Source organism: Vulpes lagopus, chromosome 7 (genome assembly GCF_018345385.1).
Source record: "Vulpes lagopus strain Blue_001 chromosome 7, ASM1834538v1, whole genome shotgun sequence".
Lineage (NCBI taxonomy): Eukaryota > Metazoa > Chordata > Mammalia > Carnivora > Canidae > Vulpes > Vulpes lagopus.
In genome coordinates, this window is record NC_054830.1 from 65,320,721 (window position 1) to 65,338,637 (window position 17,917).

General features: G+C 43.5%; 1 protein-coding gene across 1 annotated transcript; it reads left to right on the top strand.

Moving 5' to 3' along the window:
- Window positions 1–209: 209 nt before the first annotated feature.
- ZFP37 (ZFP37 zinc finger protein) lies at window positions 210–17,390 on the top strand. Its single transcript, XM_041764739.1, has 4 exons — window positions 210–373; window positions 9,337–9,463; window positions 9,802–9,936; window positions 14,260–17,390. The coding sequence occupies exons 1-4, from the start codon at window positions 242–244 to the stop codon at window positions 15,801–15,803; spliced, it is 1,938 nt and encodes a 645-aa protein (XP_041620673.1). The 5' UTR covers window positions 210–241; the 3' UTR covers window positions 15,804–17,390.
- Window positions 17,391–17,917: the final 527 nt, after the last annotated feature.

Consider the following 17,917-nt stretch of genomic DNA (forward strand, 5'->3'; position numbering starts at 1 on the left):
CCATCCCTCCCGCTCCCCGGGCCGGCGGGCAGGGGCCGCAGTGACCCACGGGAACGGCCTCCCGCCTCCCGCCTCCCGCGTCCCCGCGGCCGAGCCTCCGGACGTCGCCGCTCAGGACCCTCGGCGAGCCCGGGAGCCGCTGTACGGCGGAGCCTCGGCAAGATGGCCGCGCCCAGCCGGCTGCCCAGGGGCGCCGCCATGGCAGCCGCGGGCCCCGCTGAGGCCGCGCTCCGGCGCCGCCATGTCGGCCTCGGCCTGCGAGCGGGTGCGCACAAAGCCGGAGGGCGTGGGCCCGAGGGGGAGCGCGGGGACGGCCGAGGGGGCCGGGCGTCCCGCCGAGATGGCTGCGCCCCAGCCGGGGGGCAGCGCCGCGGTGAGCGCGGGGCGGGCGGAGGTGGCCTAACGGGGGTCGGTGATGGGAGGGTGTGACGGTGGCGTCCGTGACCCGCGATCTGGGAATGGGCGGCGACGCGGGAGGACCTCCTGGCGGGGGGCTGCGGGGTCCCCGGGTGCTGCAGCTTATGGAAATCCGTGCTGGGGGAGGGGTGCGGTGACAGTGATGTGGGGAGGCCAGAGGATCAGAATATGGGCTCTGTGGCGAGTCACAGACTGGGGGGGTATGTGGCAATTTGTGATGTATGTGGGAGCCCAGTGATTACTGTGCCTGTGGTAGGTAGAGACTGGAGTGAGTGAGTGAGTGAGTGTGTGTATGCGTGTGGTAGAGACTGGAGTGAGTGTGTGTGTGTGTGTGTGTGTGTGTGTGGTAGAGACTGGAGTGTGTGTGTGTGTGTGTGTGGTAGAGACTGGAGTGAGCGTGTGTGTGTGTGTGTGGTAGAGACTGGAGTGAGCGTGTGTGTGTGTGTGTGTGTGTGGTAGAGACTGGAGTGAGCGTGTGTGTGTGTGTGTGTGTGTGTGTGGTAGAGACTGGAGTGAGCGTGTGTGTGTGTGTGTGTGTGTGTGGTAGAGACTGGAGTGAGCGTGTGTGTGTGTGTGTGTGTGTGTGTGGTAGAGACTGGAGTGAGCGTGTGTGTGTGTGTGTGTGTGTGGTAGAGACTGGAGTGAGCGTGTGTGTGTGTGTGTGTGTGTGTTAGAGACTGGAGTGAGCGTGTGTGTGTGTGTGTGTGTGTGTGGTAGAGACTGGAGTGAGCGTGTGTGTGTGTGTGTGTGTGTGGTAGAGACTGGAGTGAGCGTGTGTGTGTGTGTGCGTGTGTGGTAGAGACTGGAGTGAGCGTGTGTGTGTGTGCGTGTGTGGTAGAGACTGGAGTGAGCGTGTGTGTGTGTGTGGTAGAGACTGGAGTGAGTGTGTGTGTGTGTGTGTGTGTGGTAGAGACTGGAGTGAGCGTGTGTGTGTGTGTGTGTGTGTGGTAGAGACTGGAGTGAGCGTGTGTGTGTGTGTGCGTGTGTGGTAGAGACTGGAGTGAGCGTGTGTGTGTGTGCGTGTGTGGTAGAGACTGGAGTGAGCGTGTGTGTGGTGGTAGAACTGGAGTGAGCGTGTGTGTGTGTGGTGTGTGTAGAGACTGGAGTGAGCGTGTGTGTGTGTGTGCGTGTGTGGTAGAGACTGGAGTGAGCGTGTGTGTGTGTGCGTGTGTGGTAGAGACTGGAGTGAGCGTGTGTGTGTGTGTGGTAGAGACTGGAGTGAGTGTGTGTGTGTGTGTGTGTGTGTGGTAGAGACTGGAGTGAGCGTGTGTGTGTGTGTGTGTGTGGTAGAGACTGGAGTGAGCGTGTGTGTGTGTGTGTGTGTGTGGTAGAGACTGGAGTGAGCGTGTGTGTGTGTGTGTGTGTGGTAGAGACTGGAGTGAGCGTGTGTGTGTGTGTGGTAGAGACTGGAGTGAGTGTGTGTGTGTGTGTGTGTGGTGTGGTAGAGACTGGAGTGAGCGTGTGTGTGTGTGTGTGTGTGTGGTAGAGACTGGAGTGAGCGTGTGTGTGTGTGTGCGTGTGTGGTAGAGACTGGAGTGAGCGTGTGTGTGTGTGCGTGTGTGGTAGAGACTGGAGTGAGCGTGTGTGTGTGTGTGGTAGAGACTGGAGTGAGTGTGTGTGTGTGTGTGTGTGTGTGGTAGAGACTGGAGTGAGCGTGTGTGTGTGTGTGTGTGTGTGGTAGAGACTGGAGTGAGCGTGTGTGTGTGTGTGTGGGGTGTGGTAACGAGGACTGGTGTGTGTGTGGTGTGTGTGTGTGGTAGAGGACTGGAGTGAGCGTGTGTGTGTGTGTGTGTGTGTGTGGTAGAGACTGGAGTGAGCGTGTGTGTGTGTGGTGTGTGGTAGAGACTGGAGTGAGGTGTGTGTGTGTGTGGTAGAGACTGTAGTGGAGCGTGGTGGTGTGTGTGTGTGTGTGGTAGAGACTGGAGTGAGCGTGTGTGTGTGTGCGTGTGTGGTAGAGACTGGAGTGAGTGTGTTGTGTGTGTGTGTGTGGTAGAGACTGGAGTGAGCGTGTGTGTGTGTGTGTGTGGTAGAGACTGGAGTGAGCGTGTGTGTGTGTGTGTGTGGTAGAGACTGGAGTGAGCGTGTGTGTGTGTGTGTGTGTGGTAGAGACTGGAGTGAGCGTGTGTGTGTGTGTGTGTGTGTGTGGTAGAGACTGGAGTGAGGCGTGTGTGTGTGTGTGTGTGTGTGTGGTAGAGACTGGAGTGAGCGTGTGTGTGTGTGTGTGTGTGTGTGTGGTAGAGACTGGAGTGAGCGTGTGTGTGTGTGTGTGTGTGTGTAGAGACTGGAGTGAGAGTGTGTGTGTGTGTGTGTGTGGTAGAGACTGGAGTGAGCGTGTGTGTGTGTGTGTGGTAGAGACTGGAGTGAGCGTGTGTGTGTGTGTGTGTGTGGTAGAGACTGGAGTGAGTGTGTGTGTGTGTGTGTGTGTGGTAGAGACTGGAGTGAGCGTGTGTGTGTGTGTGTGGTAGAGACTGGAGTGAGCGTGTGTGTGTGTGTGTGTGTGGTAGAGACTGGAGTGAGCGTGTGTGTGTGTGTGTGGTAGAGACTGGAGTGAGTGTGTGTGTGTGTGTGTGGTAGAGACTGGAGTGAGCGTGTGTGTGTGTGTGTGTGTGTGTGGTAGAGACTGGAGTGAGCGTGTGTGTGTGTGTGTGTGGTAGAGACTGGAGTGAGTGTGTGTGTGTGTGTGTGTGTGTGTGGTAGAGACTGGAGTGAGCGTGTGTGTGTGTGTGTGGTAGAGACTGGAGTGAGTGAGTGAGCGTGTGTGTGTGTGTGTGTGTGTGTGTGGTAGAGACTGGAGTGAGTGAGTGAGCGTGTGTGTGTGTGTGGTAGAGACTGGAGTGTGTGTGTGTGTGTGTATGTGTGTGTGGTAGAGACTGGAGTGAGCGTGTGTGTGTGTGTGTGTGTGTGTGGTAGAGACTGGAGTGAGCGTGTGTGTGTGTGTGTGTGTGTGTGGTAGAGACTGGAGTGAGCGTGTGTGTGTGTGTGTGGTAGAGACTGGAGTGAGTGTGTGTGTGTGTGTGTGTGTGGTAGAGACTGGAGTGAGTGTGTGAGCGTGTGGTAGAGACTGGAGTGAGGGAGTGAGTGTGCGCGGGCGCTCGCGCTGCAGGGAGGTCCAGTAGACTTGACCGCAATAGTTAGACGGCGGCGATGGTTTGGGATGGGGAAGTGCAGGGAAATGAAAACTCAGGTGCAGGAAACATCTGGAGCCCGTAAGACTCACCAAGACTCACCGATGAGGATGAGTCGATGTGAAACCTGAGGGACCTGAGGGACGAGGAGAATCCAGATTGACCTGTAGACTTCCTAGCTTGGGGGGCGGGGTAAAGGGCGCTTCCCTCTTCGGAGAAGGGGTTGCGTTGGAGACAACCAGATTTGGTGGACACGAGCGGGAGCCCGAGTGGGTGACAGTGGTTCTGCTTTGGCCACGTCAGGACGCCCATTAGATGTCCAGGTGAGGAATGGGTAGTTAAATGTAGGAATCTATTTTTCAAATATTTTATTTATTTATTTGAGGAGGGGAGAACCAGTAAGGGAGAGAAAGCACAGGCAGGGTGGGGTGGGGGAGGCGGAGGCAGAGGGGGAAACAGACTGCCTGCTGAGCAGGGAGCCCCATGTGGGGCATGATCCCGGGACCCAGGGATGTGACCTGAGGCTAACACTTAACCAGCTCAACCACCCGCCCCTAAATGTATGAATCTAGAACTCAGGAGAGGTTTGGGCTGGAGAATCCAAATGTGAAAGGCATCAGCATAAAGATGGTATTTAAAGCCACAGGATTGGATAAGATCACTTAGGGAGAGAAGGCAGAGAAGAAAAGAAGGACAGAAGTGACAGAGCTCTGGGTCACTCTGACATGTAGAGGTTTGGTAGAGAACAGGAAAAAAAAAAGGAGAAAGAAGGAGGAGGAGAAAAAGAATGAAGAGTAGTCACTGAGATATGATGAAAATTGTAAATGTGGGGTCAAAGAAGCATAAAGAAGAAAAATTTTCAAGACAATGCAACTTGTGTTGTCACAGTTGTGTCCTATGCTCTTATTAATCCCAGACACATGACTGCAGAGAATTTGACTTTGGCAAGATTGTAGCTCAATGGTTATTTTGATTGATTAGAGCTTTTTTAGTGGAGTGATAGGGATAAAATCCTGCTGGAATGAGTTGAAAGAATGAAGGCAATGAAGTAGAGACAGCAAGTTTAGACAACACCAGGAGTTTTGCTGGTAAAAGAGCGAATAAATTGACATTGGTTGGGACATGGAATTAAGAAGTGGTTTTCATGGGGATCCCTGGGTGGCTCAGCACTTTAGCACCTGCCTTTGGCCCTGGGCGTGATCCTGGAGTCCCAGGAATCGAGTCCTGCGTTGGGCTTCCTGCATGGAGCCTGTTTCTCCCTCTGCCTGTGTCTGTGCCTCTTTCTCTCTCTGTGTCTATCATGAATAAATAAATAAAATCTTTAAAAAATTTTTAAAAAAAGGTCGTTTTCATTAGATGAATGATATTAAGGCAACTTTGTACGTCAATAGGAATGATTGAATAGAAAGGGAAAAAATAGGTGGTACAAAAGAGAAAGAGGTTAATTGCAGGGGGTGAATTCCTTGGGAAGGCAGTTGAGGATGGGAGAAACTGGCCTTAGGTGAGAGAAGGGACGCTTTTCCCATTTTTTTTTAAGATTTGTTTGTTTGTTTGTTTATTTATGAGAGAGAGAGAGAGAGAGAGAGAGAGAGGCAGAGAAACGGGAGGAGGGAGAAGCAGGCTTCATGCCGGGAGCCTGACATGGGACTCGATTCTGGGACTCCAGGATCGCGCCCTGGGCCAAAGGCAGGCGCTAAACCGCTGAGCCACCCAGGGATCCTCCACTTTTCCCATTCTAACAGAAAGGAGACAGATGGTAGGGATTCGGAAACATTGGTAGCATTGGTGGTAACAAGGCAAGGGAGTTCTTAACTACTTGCACTTATTTTTCCTTTGAAAGCTTAAGGTGAATTCATCAGCTTCGAGCTGGAAAGGAGGAGATGCTGGAGATTTCAGAGAGAAGGAAGGCAATGTTTGGAATAACCGTCTTGGGAAGAGGGATAAGAAACTCTCAGTAGATGCCCATTTGATATGTGTTATAAACCTGAAGTGAGTCGAGGCAACACAGATGTTTGATTTTTCTCTCTTGGGATGTTCAGCTGTAAGGTTCAGGCAGAGATTAAGGAGGAGAGTTGGGTTTGATTAAGTTTCAGGCTGTGCTAAGTATGGTGGAGAAGAAGAGGGGTAAGGAAGTTAAAGCCGTTTTCCATGTAGTGTGTGTGGTGTTAGAAGGAAGAATCCAAACAAGATAGAAGAAAAGTAAGGCTGTGCGGTGATGGAAGATTGTGGAAAAGTAGTTAGGCTCAATGGATATGGGGGCTGAATGCATTTGAAGTACTTAGAGTACTTAGAGTAAGTAAGCTGGCAGCGTAGGAAACGATGGTCGGAGGATTGGACGTTTTAAGTAGAGAGGTGCTGTAGTGGTGGGTGGCAAGGTCTAAGGCATGGATGGGTGATGAGTATGTGGCTGAGTTTGAGTGCTTTTGAAAAGATTGTTAGAATCAGGAAAGAGGAAGGCCAGGGTGTGGACTGGCTCTTCTACATCGATGCAGAGGTGGTGCAGGGGCTGTAGTGAAGACGAATATGGTGTCCACATTTTCAATGAATGAGGCAGAATTACTGTGCACAAAAGTTGACCTAAGTGACCCCAAACAGCTGTCCTTAGAAAAGCTTGCTTGCAAGGTTGACCTTTGGCTGATGTCTGAGAACTTAGACTTGAGGAGGCTTCCCACAATTCCCAGAAATGATGAAAGTGGCTCACTGTGCCTAAACTATGTAAACAGTATGGTTTATGCCAAACTCCTGAATCCTTCCGGGAATCGAGGACTTTTGTGTGTGCCCGGCAGGGAGTGCCTTTGAGTGCCATTGAGTCTCTAACACGCTTCCTTGGGAAACAACATTTTACACATGTTCTCACAGCTTATTTTTGGAGGAATCAAGTATGTCCTGTGTGACTTCTTTGGAAGAGGACTTGTTGGACCCTTGCTCACGGGTGCCAACGTGTCCCGGTGGACGCCCCAGAGACTCAGACCCCAGACAGGCAGATGCAACAAGCAAGAGGGTTTATTGAACGTTTGCGCAAACGGGCTCTCCGCCTCAGAGGTGGCAGAGCGCCCCGATTAGCAATTACAGGCATCTTTTAAAGGCAAAGAAAACGCGGGAGTAGCATAGCATTCGGGTTATGACGTGATTGATTTCTTTGAAGGTCAACACGACCATGTTCAGGGACTTTTCCAGTCAGGGCGAGGCGGGGGATAGTTTTTTTATCTCGGAAAAACAGAATGTTTTCGTTGCTTGAATTCATGGGAGGCGCCTGGATGGGCTGCCTCAGGGTTAGGCCTGGGCCCACTCACGGGGGGGGTGTGTGTGTGTGTGTGGGGGTGTGTGGGGGGGTTCTTCAGACTCTTGGATACTTGTGCCTGGTTTAGACATTACCCCGTACACTTTTCCCCTAGCTGATTTTGCTATGTGTTCCTTAGCTGGACTTAAATCATAGCTACAGATACAACTATGTGCTGAGTCCTGTGAGTTCTTCTAGTGAATCATTGAACCAGAGGGATAATGGTTTTAAGTCTGGTGATACTCTAAACATGATAAGGATTTTGAAGGATGTATGAAAAATGGTTAAAAGTTATCATTTACCTCATCTTCAGGGCGTGAGGTAGATGAGTCATGGTTAGGCTGAAACAAACACCCTCTGCCAGAGAGCATTGTAAGGGAGCAGGATTCTAAAGAGACAGGTAGATTTCAGGTAAAGCAAGCAGGTGAAGGGACTGGCTAAAGAGGTTGAAGGGATAGTGCAGTTTGCTGGCAGTGGTTAGGATTTCTGTGGAGGCCACCATTGGCGGAGTTCTGTTGGTGGCAGTGATTGGGGATTGATAGGATAGGGATTTGGGGTCAGAGATAGAGATCAATGTATTCCATGGGTATCAGTAGTTGAGGGAAACCTGTGGGAATATGTGATAGAATGTCTGGGGGCGATTTGGTAGATCTGGTGCTGTTAGTGATTGGAAACTTTGTTGGGATCAGTCATTTTGGAATTACAGCACTGATTTGGAGGCCAGTGGCAATCAATGATGGGGCTTATTAAAAATCAGTGACTGTTGAAATAAGTCAATCGGAAAAGGACAAACATTATATGATCTCATTCATTTGGAGAATATAAAAATTAGTGAAAGGGAATAAAGGGAAAGGAGAGAAAATGAGTGAAAATATCAGTGAGGGTGACAAAACATGAGAGACACCTAACTCTGGGAAATGAACAAGGGGTAGTGGAAGGGGAAGTGGGTGGGGGTTTGGGGTGACTGGGTGATGGGTACTGAGGGGGGCACTTGGCAGGATGAGCACTGGGTGTTATGCTATATGTTGGCAAATTGAACTCCAATAAAAAAAATTTAAAAAATTAAAAAAATAAAAATCAGTGACTGGAGGTCTATGAGGTAACAGATTGGTGACATATGCAGTTAATTGGTGGTCTTTGGAGGTAAGGGGTCATTTTTCAATGTGAAACAAATATGTTTGAACAAACATTCTCCAGTAGCTGTGTCATCCAACTCTCACCTGCCTAATAAGAGGAGAATCTTTAACATGCTTTAATTTCTCCCCTGTCCCACACCGGTACCAGTTATATTCCTGCTTATTTTTCTTACATCACACCTCTTGATTTTAAGGATACTTTTATAACAATGGTAGGAGAACATTATCAAGTTACTTGGATATAACCAGACATTAGACTGGTTTTATTATTCATAATTCTTTCTTGTATATTACATCTTTCCCAATCTTGAAATCTTTATTCTAATACACATTTCCTTCTTTTAAAAATCACTCATTTTCTTCTCCTCCTCCTTCTCTGTCCCTTTCCTTCTCTGTATTTCTAAAGTACGTAGGTAATATACTTTCTGCATCCTTACATGTCTAAAATACATTATTTTTGTTTCCAAACATGAATGATCTTTTGGCTGGTTATAAAAATCAAGGGTCTCAGTTCTTCTACCTCAGAACTTTATCCCATCATCTTTTGTTATAGAAGAAAAGATAAAGACTAATGATTCTGTTTGGTTTTGGTAATTTTCTTTCTCTCTGATGATGGTATAATTTTTTTATCCTCTTGAACAAACAAATTTTGCAAGTGGAACTGTCTTAGTCATTTTGGGCTGCTACAACAAAGTACCATAGACTGAGTAGCTTATAAACAACAGAAATTGATTTCTGATAGTTTTGGAGGCTAGAAGTCCCAAGATCAGGGTGCCACCATGGTTGGGATCTGCTGAGACCTTCTGCCAGGTTGCAGACTTCTTGTTGTGTCCTCACGTGGCTCTCTTTGCTTAATCCCACTCATGGAGACTACCCACATGCACTCATCAAATTCTAATTACTTCCCACAGGCCCTGCCTCCTAATGCCATCACATTGGAGGGTAGGTTTTCAACATATGAATTTTAGTGATACACATTCAGTCCTTAACAGGGACATTTCTTTTTTCTGTTTTTTTTTTTTTTAAAGATTTTATTTACTTGTTCATGAGAGACAGACAGAGAGAGAGGCAGAGACACAGGCAGAGGGAGAAGAGGCTCCATGCAGGGAGCGTGACGTGGGACTCGATCCCGGGTCTCCAGGATCAGGCCCTGGACTGAAGGCAGTGCTAAACCGCTGAGCCACCTGGGCTACCCAGGGACATTTCTTAATATGATTTTTGACTCTCAAAAAATGCAGAATTGGGTAAATAATTAGTATCTTATATAACATCATGATCAACACTGAACGGTTGAGGTAAGAGTAAATCATTATTATCTTGTCCAAATTACCCATTAATATGGATAATGGTAGACTGAATAGGAATATTGCGATTTCAGGGATCGGTAACATTCAAAGATGTGACTATGGCCTTTACCCAGAAGGAATGGGAACAACTAGATCCTGCTCAGAGGAGCCTGTATAAGGATGTGATGCTGGAGAACTACAGCAATCTTGCCTCAATGGGTAAGGACAATTCTATAATAATGCAAAATGTGTCCACTGTGATACCTTCTCTCTGAAGTTTTTTTTTATAAGTTTGGCCTTGGTTATTATGAATCAAGGAGTTTTAGCCCCTTTGGGTATGTTATTTGTGCCCGTCTCCAAAATGAAGGATCTACTTAGATGGGATACGTGGGCAGCAACATTGTGAAATTTTGGAAGCCATGTATTCTTTTTTTTTTTTTTTTTAAGAATCCATATATTCTTTCTTATTTTCTCAAGGCTCTGAAGTCCAAGTATTAGGGCTTGATTTCTGGGATGTTTGTTTTCCTGACACTCAGTTTCCCATTTCTCATGATCAGGGTATCAAGCTCCCAAACCAGACATGATCTCCAAGTTGGAAAAAGGAGAAGAGCCATGGTTGGGAAAGGGCAAAAGACTTCAACAAGGTGGTCCTGGTGAAATAGCAAGATCCAAGCAAATAGGAACCAATGGAAGTAAGTTTCTAGTTTTTCTGTGGTAACTTTGGATTTAATTAATAATTTAATTTTAATATCTTAAAGATCCCAGACCCCTTTTTCCTAACCAAGAGTAGCAGTTGAAAAATATCAGAATTTCCTGGGGGAAGAGGAGTTCAAACTACAAAGATTCTCTAGCCTTAGAGATTTGAATCTCTCTTCTGTCTAGGAACCTCGTCATGTGTGAGGTTTTCATATTAGGTGCATTATAGTTCGAAGTCAACGTTACTTCATGGGAGTTTGCTTATACACTTGTATCAGTTAGCTTCCACTAAGTTATGTTCTATTAAGGAATGACCCCTAAATCTTAGTGGCTTCCAGCGAGAAAGATTTGTTTCTTGCTCGTGCTGTAGCCCTATTCCATATTATCCTTTGGACCTACACTGAAAAACCAAACCCTATTTGGCAAATTCTGGTCTCATGGCAGAAGGAAAGAAGAATGAGTAGAACCACTTGATTCTTAAAAATCACTGATTGGAAGTGGTAGATATCTCTTTCTGCTCACATTTTATTGGTTAATTGGTTAGAGCAGATCACTTAGCTACTCCTAAGTTCAAAGGGTAGTAATGTATAATCCTTCCACAGTGAGGATTAAAGTGGCCATGCATTGGGTCTGGGAGGTACAATCTTTCCATAAGGAATGGTAATACTGTCTGCCACACCACTCATATTATGGTAGGAAAAAAGGTGAAAACTGGAGCTCTGAAGCTTTGGTTCGGCCCTTCAGATGCCTAACTGACCCTTTCTTTCAATTGTCTGTCCTCATCCATGCTCTCCATCACTCAGCTTCCAGAAGGCGCAGTGACCCCTCTTGTCTGTCCTCAGAATCCCATTACTGCTTACCTTATTTAAACCAGTGCTGTTTTTTATCTTTTTTCCCCCCTAATATTTACTCTTTTTTTCTCCCTTCATCTATTAAACTCTGGGACTCCATGGTATCATATTTCTCTCCTTATATGTTCAAACCTTCTTAGATCCATCTTCTTTCCAAATTTCTTGGCATGATGCTCCCCTGCCTTCAGTTACTTTCCAATTTCCACCTTTAATTGTGAAATGTTCTAAACCTGTTGCCTATAGTGCATCATTATTTCCATTAACACCCTAACCTATGCAGTCAAATCCCACAGAATTCATACCTATATGTAAATTTCTGGCTTTAAAATAACCACTGCTCACCTTCCAGTGCATATTTTAATAGTTTTGGTCAGCATGAAATTCTTGCCTACCTGGCTTGAATTATACCACTTGAATCTGGTCTTCTCTTCTAAGTGCTTCTTTATATTTATTTCACCAGATTCTCTTCCTTCTCACTTTGCTGAAGTGTCCCTAAGGTTTTGTCTTCTACTATCTGTTCTTATTTTTTTTCCTACTGTATTTCCCTCAAAAGAATCAAGCTATTTATTCTATACTGGTAACTTTTATTAAGGTAAATTTATCTTGTTAAGATAAATCTCCAATTTCTTCACATTCCTCTCGTATTTTACCTGCTTATAGGAAAGCTCAATCTCAGAGTGTCAGAAATGGAAATATTTGTCTTTCTTTCTAAATTAGAGCTTCCTTTCACCTTCCCTATTTTTATCAGGATCTACTTTGATTTTAGGCCTGTCTACTATGGAGTTCCTGTGAATCTCTGCTCTCTGCCTTCTCTTTTACTGTCCTCTCTTTAGTTCCTGGTTTGTTTTCTTCAGTTCTCACAGACATCAACCAAATCAGGTTTATATTATCTCATACCTAAATTGCTCTAATTCTTAGGCTGATTTGTTGAATCTATCTTTTGTTTTTTACAACTCATCTTAGATGTTGCCACCAAACATTATAATATTCAATTATTATTTATATCACTATTGTCTCCCAAATAAAAGAATGTTTATCATATATTTTTAATATATTTAATACTACTATATCTATACTTACAGAAATTGATATTTTACTCCACAGGAACAATTTAATCTCTTAAGAGTCCTCAATGAAAGGCATAGTATTTCCTGGCTTATACTGAAATGCCATAACTCTTTTGTATTTGATCCCAGTTTTCACTTTATCCATGTAATGTTCTTTTATGACCAAGGCAACTGTTCAATTTCTATCTCTTTCTTTCTTAGAGATTCACATCTGCTTCTCTCTTTGAGTCTGTTTAATTCCTACCCTAATGCTTTTTCTTTTTCTTTTTCTTTTTTTTAAGATTTTATTTATTTATTTCTGAGAATACACAGAGAGGAGAGAGAGAAGCAGAGACACAGGCAGAGGGAGAAGCAGGCACCATGCAAGGAGCCTGACATGGGACTCGATCCCAGGTCTCTAGGATCAGGCCCTGGGCTGAAGGCGGCGCTAAACCGCTGAGCCACCCGGGCTGTCCCTTTTTCTGCTTTTCCCTGCACATAACGGGAAAAAGTCACCTCAAAATGGAAGTCTCAATTCTTAAGTTTTTGGATTTTTACATATTTGGTATTTACACTTGAATTTCAATTCTAGATTCTTAGGAGAGAGAATATTATTGGTCTATCTGGGACCCTATGTTTACCACTGTCCAGTCAATTGTTTTCAACCAGGGGTTTGATCATACGGTTCACACGTGGTTGCCTACATTTGTCGGCATGGGTGGAGGTCTCAGAGAAAGAAGACACACACTGGGAAGATATCTTAAAATATGTAATTGTGTAATGTGTGGAGGGAAGGATATGGGCAATCATTTAAGTCTGGGAATAAGCTTAAAATTTATACTTGGTAATTAGAGTAATCTGGCAGAAACAAAAGTATGCTCCATAGCAAACTGTTGGAAAATAAGCCAGCCGCGTGTGTATGTTGTAAATCCAAATGGTGTAAAGTCTGTTTACTTATCTCATTACTATCATGGTACTACTTTTATCATGGTTAAAGCATTGGGGAACTCAGAGAAACTGTAGGGTTCTTATTTTGTTTTTGAGGGTTTTTGTTTAGTATAGCAGTGTCATTATTATATTGGTCATTGGTGGTAGCAGTGTAATACCCTTTCCTGCTTATTCCCTTAGTTATCAATAAGCTGCTCGGTATTTCTTGGTGGACTTACCTTATTTTCTCTATTTGCTCTTTGGAGTGCAATAACAAATAACAACAATAACTTGAACTAGCGTAAGTAAATAGAGAAATTTATTTTATTTTATTTTATTTTATCATTTAAAAAAATTTTTTTTAAGATTTTACTTATTTATTCATGAGAGACACAGACAGAGAGGCAGAGACACAGGCAGAGGGAGAAGCAGGCTCCATGCAGGAAGCCTGATGTGGGACTCGATCCCAGGTCTCCAGGACCATGACCTGAGCCGAAGGCTGGCGCCTAACCGCTGAGCCACCTAGGCGTCCCAACGAATTTATTTTAATGACATAAGTTTATCTCTTGTAACCTAAAGGCAGATACTTCAGCCAGACCCTACCAGGGACTAGAACTAGGAACCTGGAAGCCATCAGGGATTGGAGTTATGTAAATGGTCTTTTTGAGGACATGTCATCTTATATCTCTGCTTCCCTGTAGTTATATGTTTCATTCTTTGTACTGATGAACCTCTGTTTACACAGCGAAGATATGACTTTACTATTTCTTTTTTAAAAAAGATTATTTATTCATGAGAGACACACATAGAGGCAGAGACATAGAGGGAGAAGCAGGCTTCTCACAGGAAGCCTGATGTGGGACTCGATCCCCAGACTGGGATCATGCCCCAAGCTGAAAGCAGACACTCAACTTCTGAGCCACCCAGGCATCCCTGACTTTACTATTTCTTGTCTGATATCATTGTAAAATCCAGTGGGGACTAACTAGAGTCTAAATTTTTAGGAGGAAGGCTCTTACTGGACACCTTGGCTTGAGCCAGATGTATCTCCAACTGTGACCATGGAGAGCTGAATGGATATAGTGCAGGCTATGGAGCCAAGTGCTGTGGATGGATTGACTATTATCAGAGCTGGGAAGCTTGGGATGAGGAGAAACTTCAAAAAATATCAACTACAGTCACAAGCTCTTTTAATTTCATCTATTACCTAGTCACTCCTTATGTTTATTTCATCTTCTACCCAGGTTGCAAGGTCATATTTATAAACAGGCTAAGTTTTGTATAATTACTATTATCAGTTAACTTTTCTTATTTTTACTGTATCACTTTCCCCTCAAGCCCAAGAGGGGACATTTGCACTTAATATTTCACTCACTTTGGGATACTAGGCTTAATACAGATTCAGTCCCACAATAGGGCATTTCTTTTATAAGTTGTATTCCAAAATATGAGAGGACAAAGATTCACAAGGATGCCATATTGAATTACATTTTAGATGGCGTCCAGCAAGATAATGACCAGCTAGCAAACCACCAGGAATCTCAAAACAAACTCCTTATGGAAGTTGCATTCAAGAAGAAAAGTCTGACTAAGAAGAAAGGCCACGAATGTAGTTCACTGGGGGAAAAAAATGTGAGTACAAAACATGTTCCTTCAAAAAAAAAGCTTAAAGATTCACATGGAAAGAGTCTAAAACAAAATTCAGACTTACCTGGTCATATAAGAAACTATGCAAAAAAGAAACCTAGCGTAGCTAAAGAGCACAAGAAATCATTCAGCCATAGCTTACCTGATACAAAGAAAGACAAAAATCAAACTGGAAAGAAACAAAAATTATCCAACCGTAGCTTATCTAATAAGCGTGACAAAACTCAAACTGGCAAGAAACATGAGAAATTAGCTCATCCTAGCTCATCCCATACTAAACGGGACAAAATTCAAACTGGAGAGAAACACGAGAAATCGTCCAGCCATAGCTCATCTCCTACTAAATGTGATAAAACTCAGACTAAAGCAAAACCCTATGAATGTAATCAATGTGGGAAGGTTCTTAGCCATAAACAAGGACTCATTGACCATCAGAGAATTCATACTGGGGAGAAACCATATGAATGTAATGAATGTGGAATAGCCTTTAGTCAAAAGTCACATCTCGTTGTACATCAGAGAACTCACACTGGAGAAAAACCATATGAATGTATTCAGTGTGGCAAAGCCCACAGTCATAAACACGCCCTCACTGACCATCTGAGAGTTCACACTGGGGAAAAGCCCTACAAATGTACTGAATGTGGGAAAACTTTTAGACACAGCTCAAACCTTATTCAACATGTGAGATCTCATACAGGTGAGAAGCCCTATGAATGTAAGGAATGTGGAAAATCCTTTAGGTATAACTCATCTCTTACTGAACATGTGAGAACTCATACGGGTGAAATACCATATGAATGTAATGAGTGTGGAAAGGCTTTTAAGTATAGCTCATCTCTTACTAAACATATGAGAATTCATACAGGGGAGAAACCTTTTGAATGTAATGAATGTGGGAAAGCTTTCAGCAAGAAGTCACACCTTATTATACATCAAAGAACTCATACTAAGGAGAAGCCCTATAAATGTAATGATTGTGGAAAAGCATTTGGACATAGCTCATCTCTTACTTACCATATGAGAACTCATACAGGTGAAAGTCCTTTTGAGTGTAATCAATGTGGGAAAGCCTTCAAACAAATTGAAGGCCTTACTCAACATCAGAGGGTTCATACTGGGGAGAAACCCTATGAATGTAATGAATGTGGGAAAGCTTTTAGCCAAAAGTCACACCTCATTGTACATCAGAGAACTCATACTGGGGAGAAGCCTTTTGAATGTAATGAATGTGGAAAGGCTTTCAATGTGAAGTCACAACTTGTTATACATCAGAGATCCCACACGGGAGAGAAACCCTATGAATGTAATGAATGTGGAAAATCTTTCAAACAAAATGCATCCCTTACCAAACATGTGAAAACTCATTCAGAAGAAAAATCGCATGAGTGAAATTAATGTGGTAAATCTTTTAACTCAAGTAAAGGTTTTATTTAAACTTAGAAGTATCCTGAATCTTTTTTTTTTAAGATTTATTTATTCATGAGACACACACACCCAGAGAGAGAGAGAGGCAGAGACACAGGCAGAGGGAGAAGTAGGCTCCATGCAGGGAGCCTGATGTGGGATTTGATTCCAGGCCTCCAGGATCATGCCCTGGGTTGAAGGCATTGCTAAACTGCTAAGCCACCTGGGCTGCCTAAAGTATCCTGAATCTTAAGGATGGTAGAAAATCTTTAATAAGAAGTCACACCTAGTTACACATGAGAGAATTTAAAAATGAATCTTATGTAGAAGCAATGGATGGAGAGTTTAAACTTGATACCAACCTTTTATAGAAAATACTGTTTTAAAAATACTCAATTATTAATTGTATATTCAGACCAAAACATTTAAGCATCATCAATAAGCTACATATGCAGGCATATGCTGACAATTCCTGAGTTGCTTGAATGTGTACTTAAATACCATACATGAGAATTGAATTTCCAAATCTGTTAATTTCCATGTATAAGTGTGTCTGGCCACTGGTGTGAGTCTCATCTTTGATATTATCACCTAGCTCTTTCTTAATGTCTTTGTAGGCATCTACATCAGCTGCAAACTTTCTAAAAGTTATTTATGTAAGACATATTAACACAAAATTAAGAGAAAATGTAAGAAAGCTGAGGATACACAGGTGCTAGTAGAGACATCATTCCCTAAGTGAACAAAATTGTTAAGTGAAATAAGCAGGTTGTTGAACTCTGTGTATAGGTATAGTATGTTCCTACTTATGTACAAAAGGTTGTGTGTTTACCTGTTTCTGTGTGTGTGTGTGTGTGTGTGTGTGTGTGTGTATGAATGTGGAAAGGCTTCATATATATATATGTATATGAATGTGGAAAGGCTTTATATATATTTGTATATGAATAGACTTGGTTCGAAAAAATACAGAAGAAACTTTATAGTGGTTGTCATGAGCACAGGAGTACCAGAATGGGGGCTGGGATGGGAGGGAGACCTCCTTTTTATTGTATATTGTTTGAATTTTTAAATAATGTACATGTATTATTTTCACAATGTATTATTTTCACAATTAAAATCTTTTTTAATATGCACACATCAGCACTGATTAAAATTTTCACTGAGCTCGCTCCATGGTGTTGTGTGATGAAGTAAAAGTATGCCAATTATGAAGGGTAATGAGTCTGAAGATATGGTATTAAATGATACAAAGACTTTTCCTATAAAACACATATCTTTTTATTAAAATAATGAATTGCAACTATAATTTAGCACCCTATTTCTTCTATATGCCATATTTTTAAAAGACTGAAGATAAATTGTGATTGCAGGTGAATGAAAGTGATTTTCTGAACAGTCACTTCATTTTATCACAAATTCAGAACATTTATATACAAACATCTCAATCTGGGATTTCAAATCTATTACAACGAAAGCCACTACTTACTGTTCTTGCTCAATAGCAGACATTGTTATGGATTATTGCTCTCTTTCTGAGTGAACCTAGACTTGGCCTCAGAGTTACTCTTAAGCATGCATTCCAGAAGGTACTGTGAATCAATTTGGGTTTGCACATGAGACCTATTTTCCACTATATACCTATTTATTATCATTATTATTATTAAAATTTATTTATTATTATTTTTAAATATTTTATTTATTTATTCATGTGAGAGACACACACACACACAGAGGCAGAGACCCAGGCAGAGGGAGAAGCAGGCTCCATACAGGGAGCCCAATGCGGGACTTGATCAAGGGACTCCAGGATCATGCCCTGGTCTGAAGGCAGGTGCTAAACTGCTGAGCCACCCAGGGATCCCCTAAAATTTATATTTTTAAATATAAACCTTATTTATATTAATAATATTATATTATTATTGCTAAGATTTTATTTATTTATTTGACAGAGGGAGAGAGAGAGAGAGCACAAGCAGGGGGAGTGGCAGGGAGAGGGAAAAGCAGAGAGCCCAATGTGGGGCTCAATCTCAGGACCCTGGGGTCATGACCTGAGCTGAACCAGACTGAAAATGCAGTCTGAAAGCCATTTTCCATCAGTA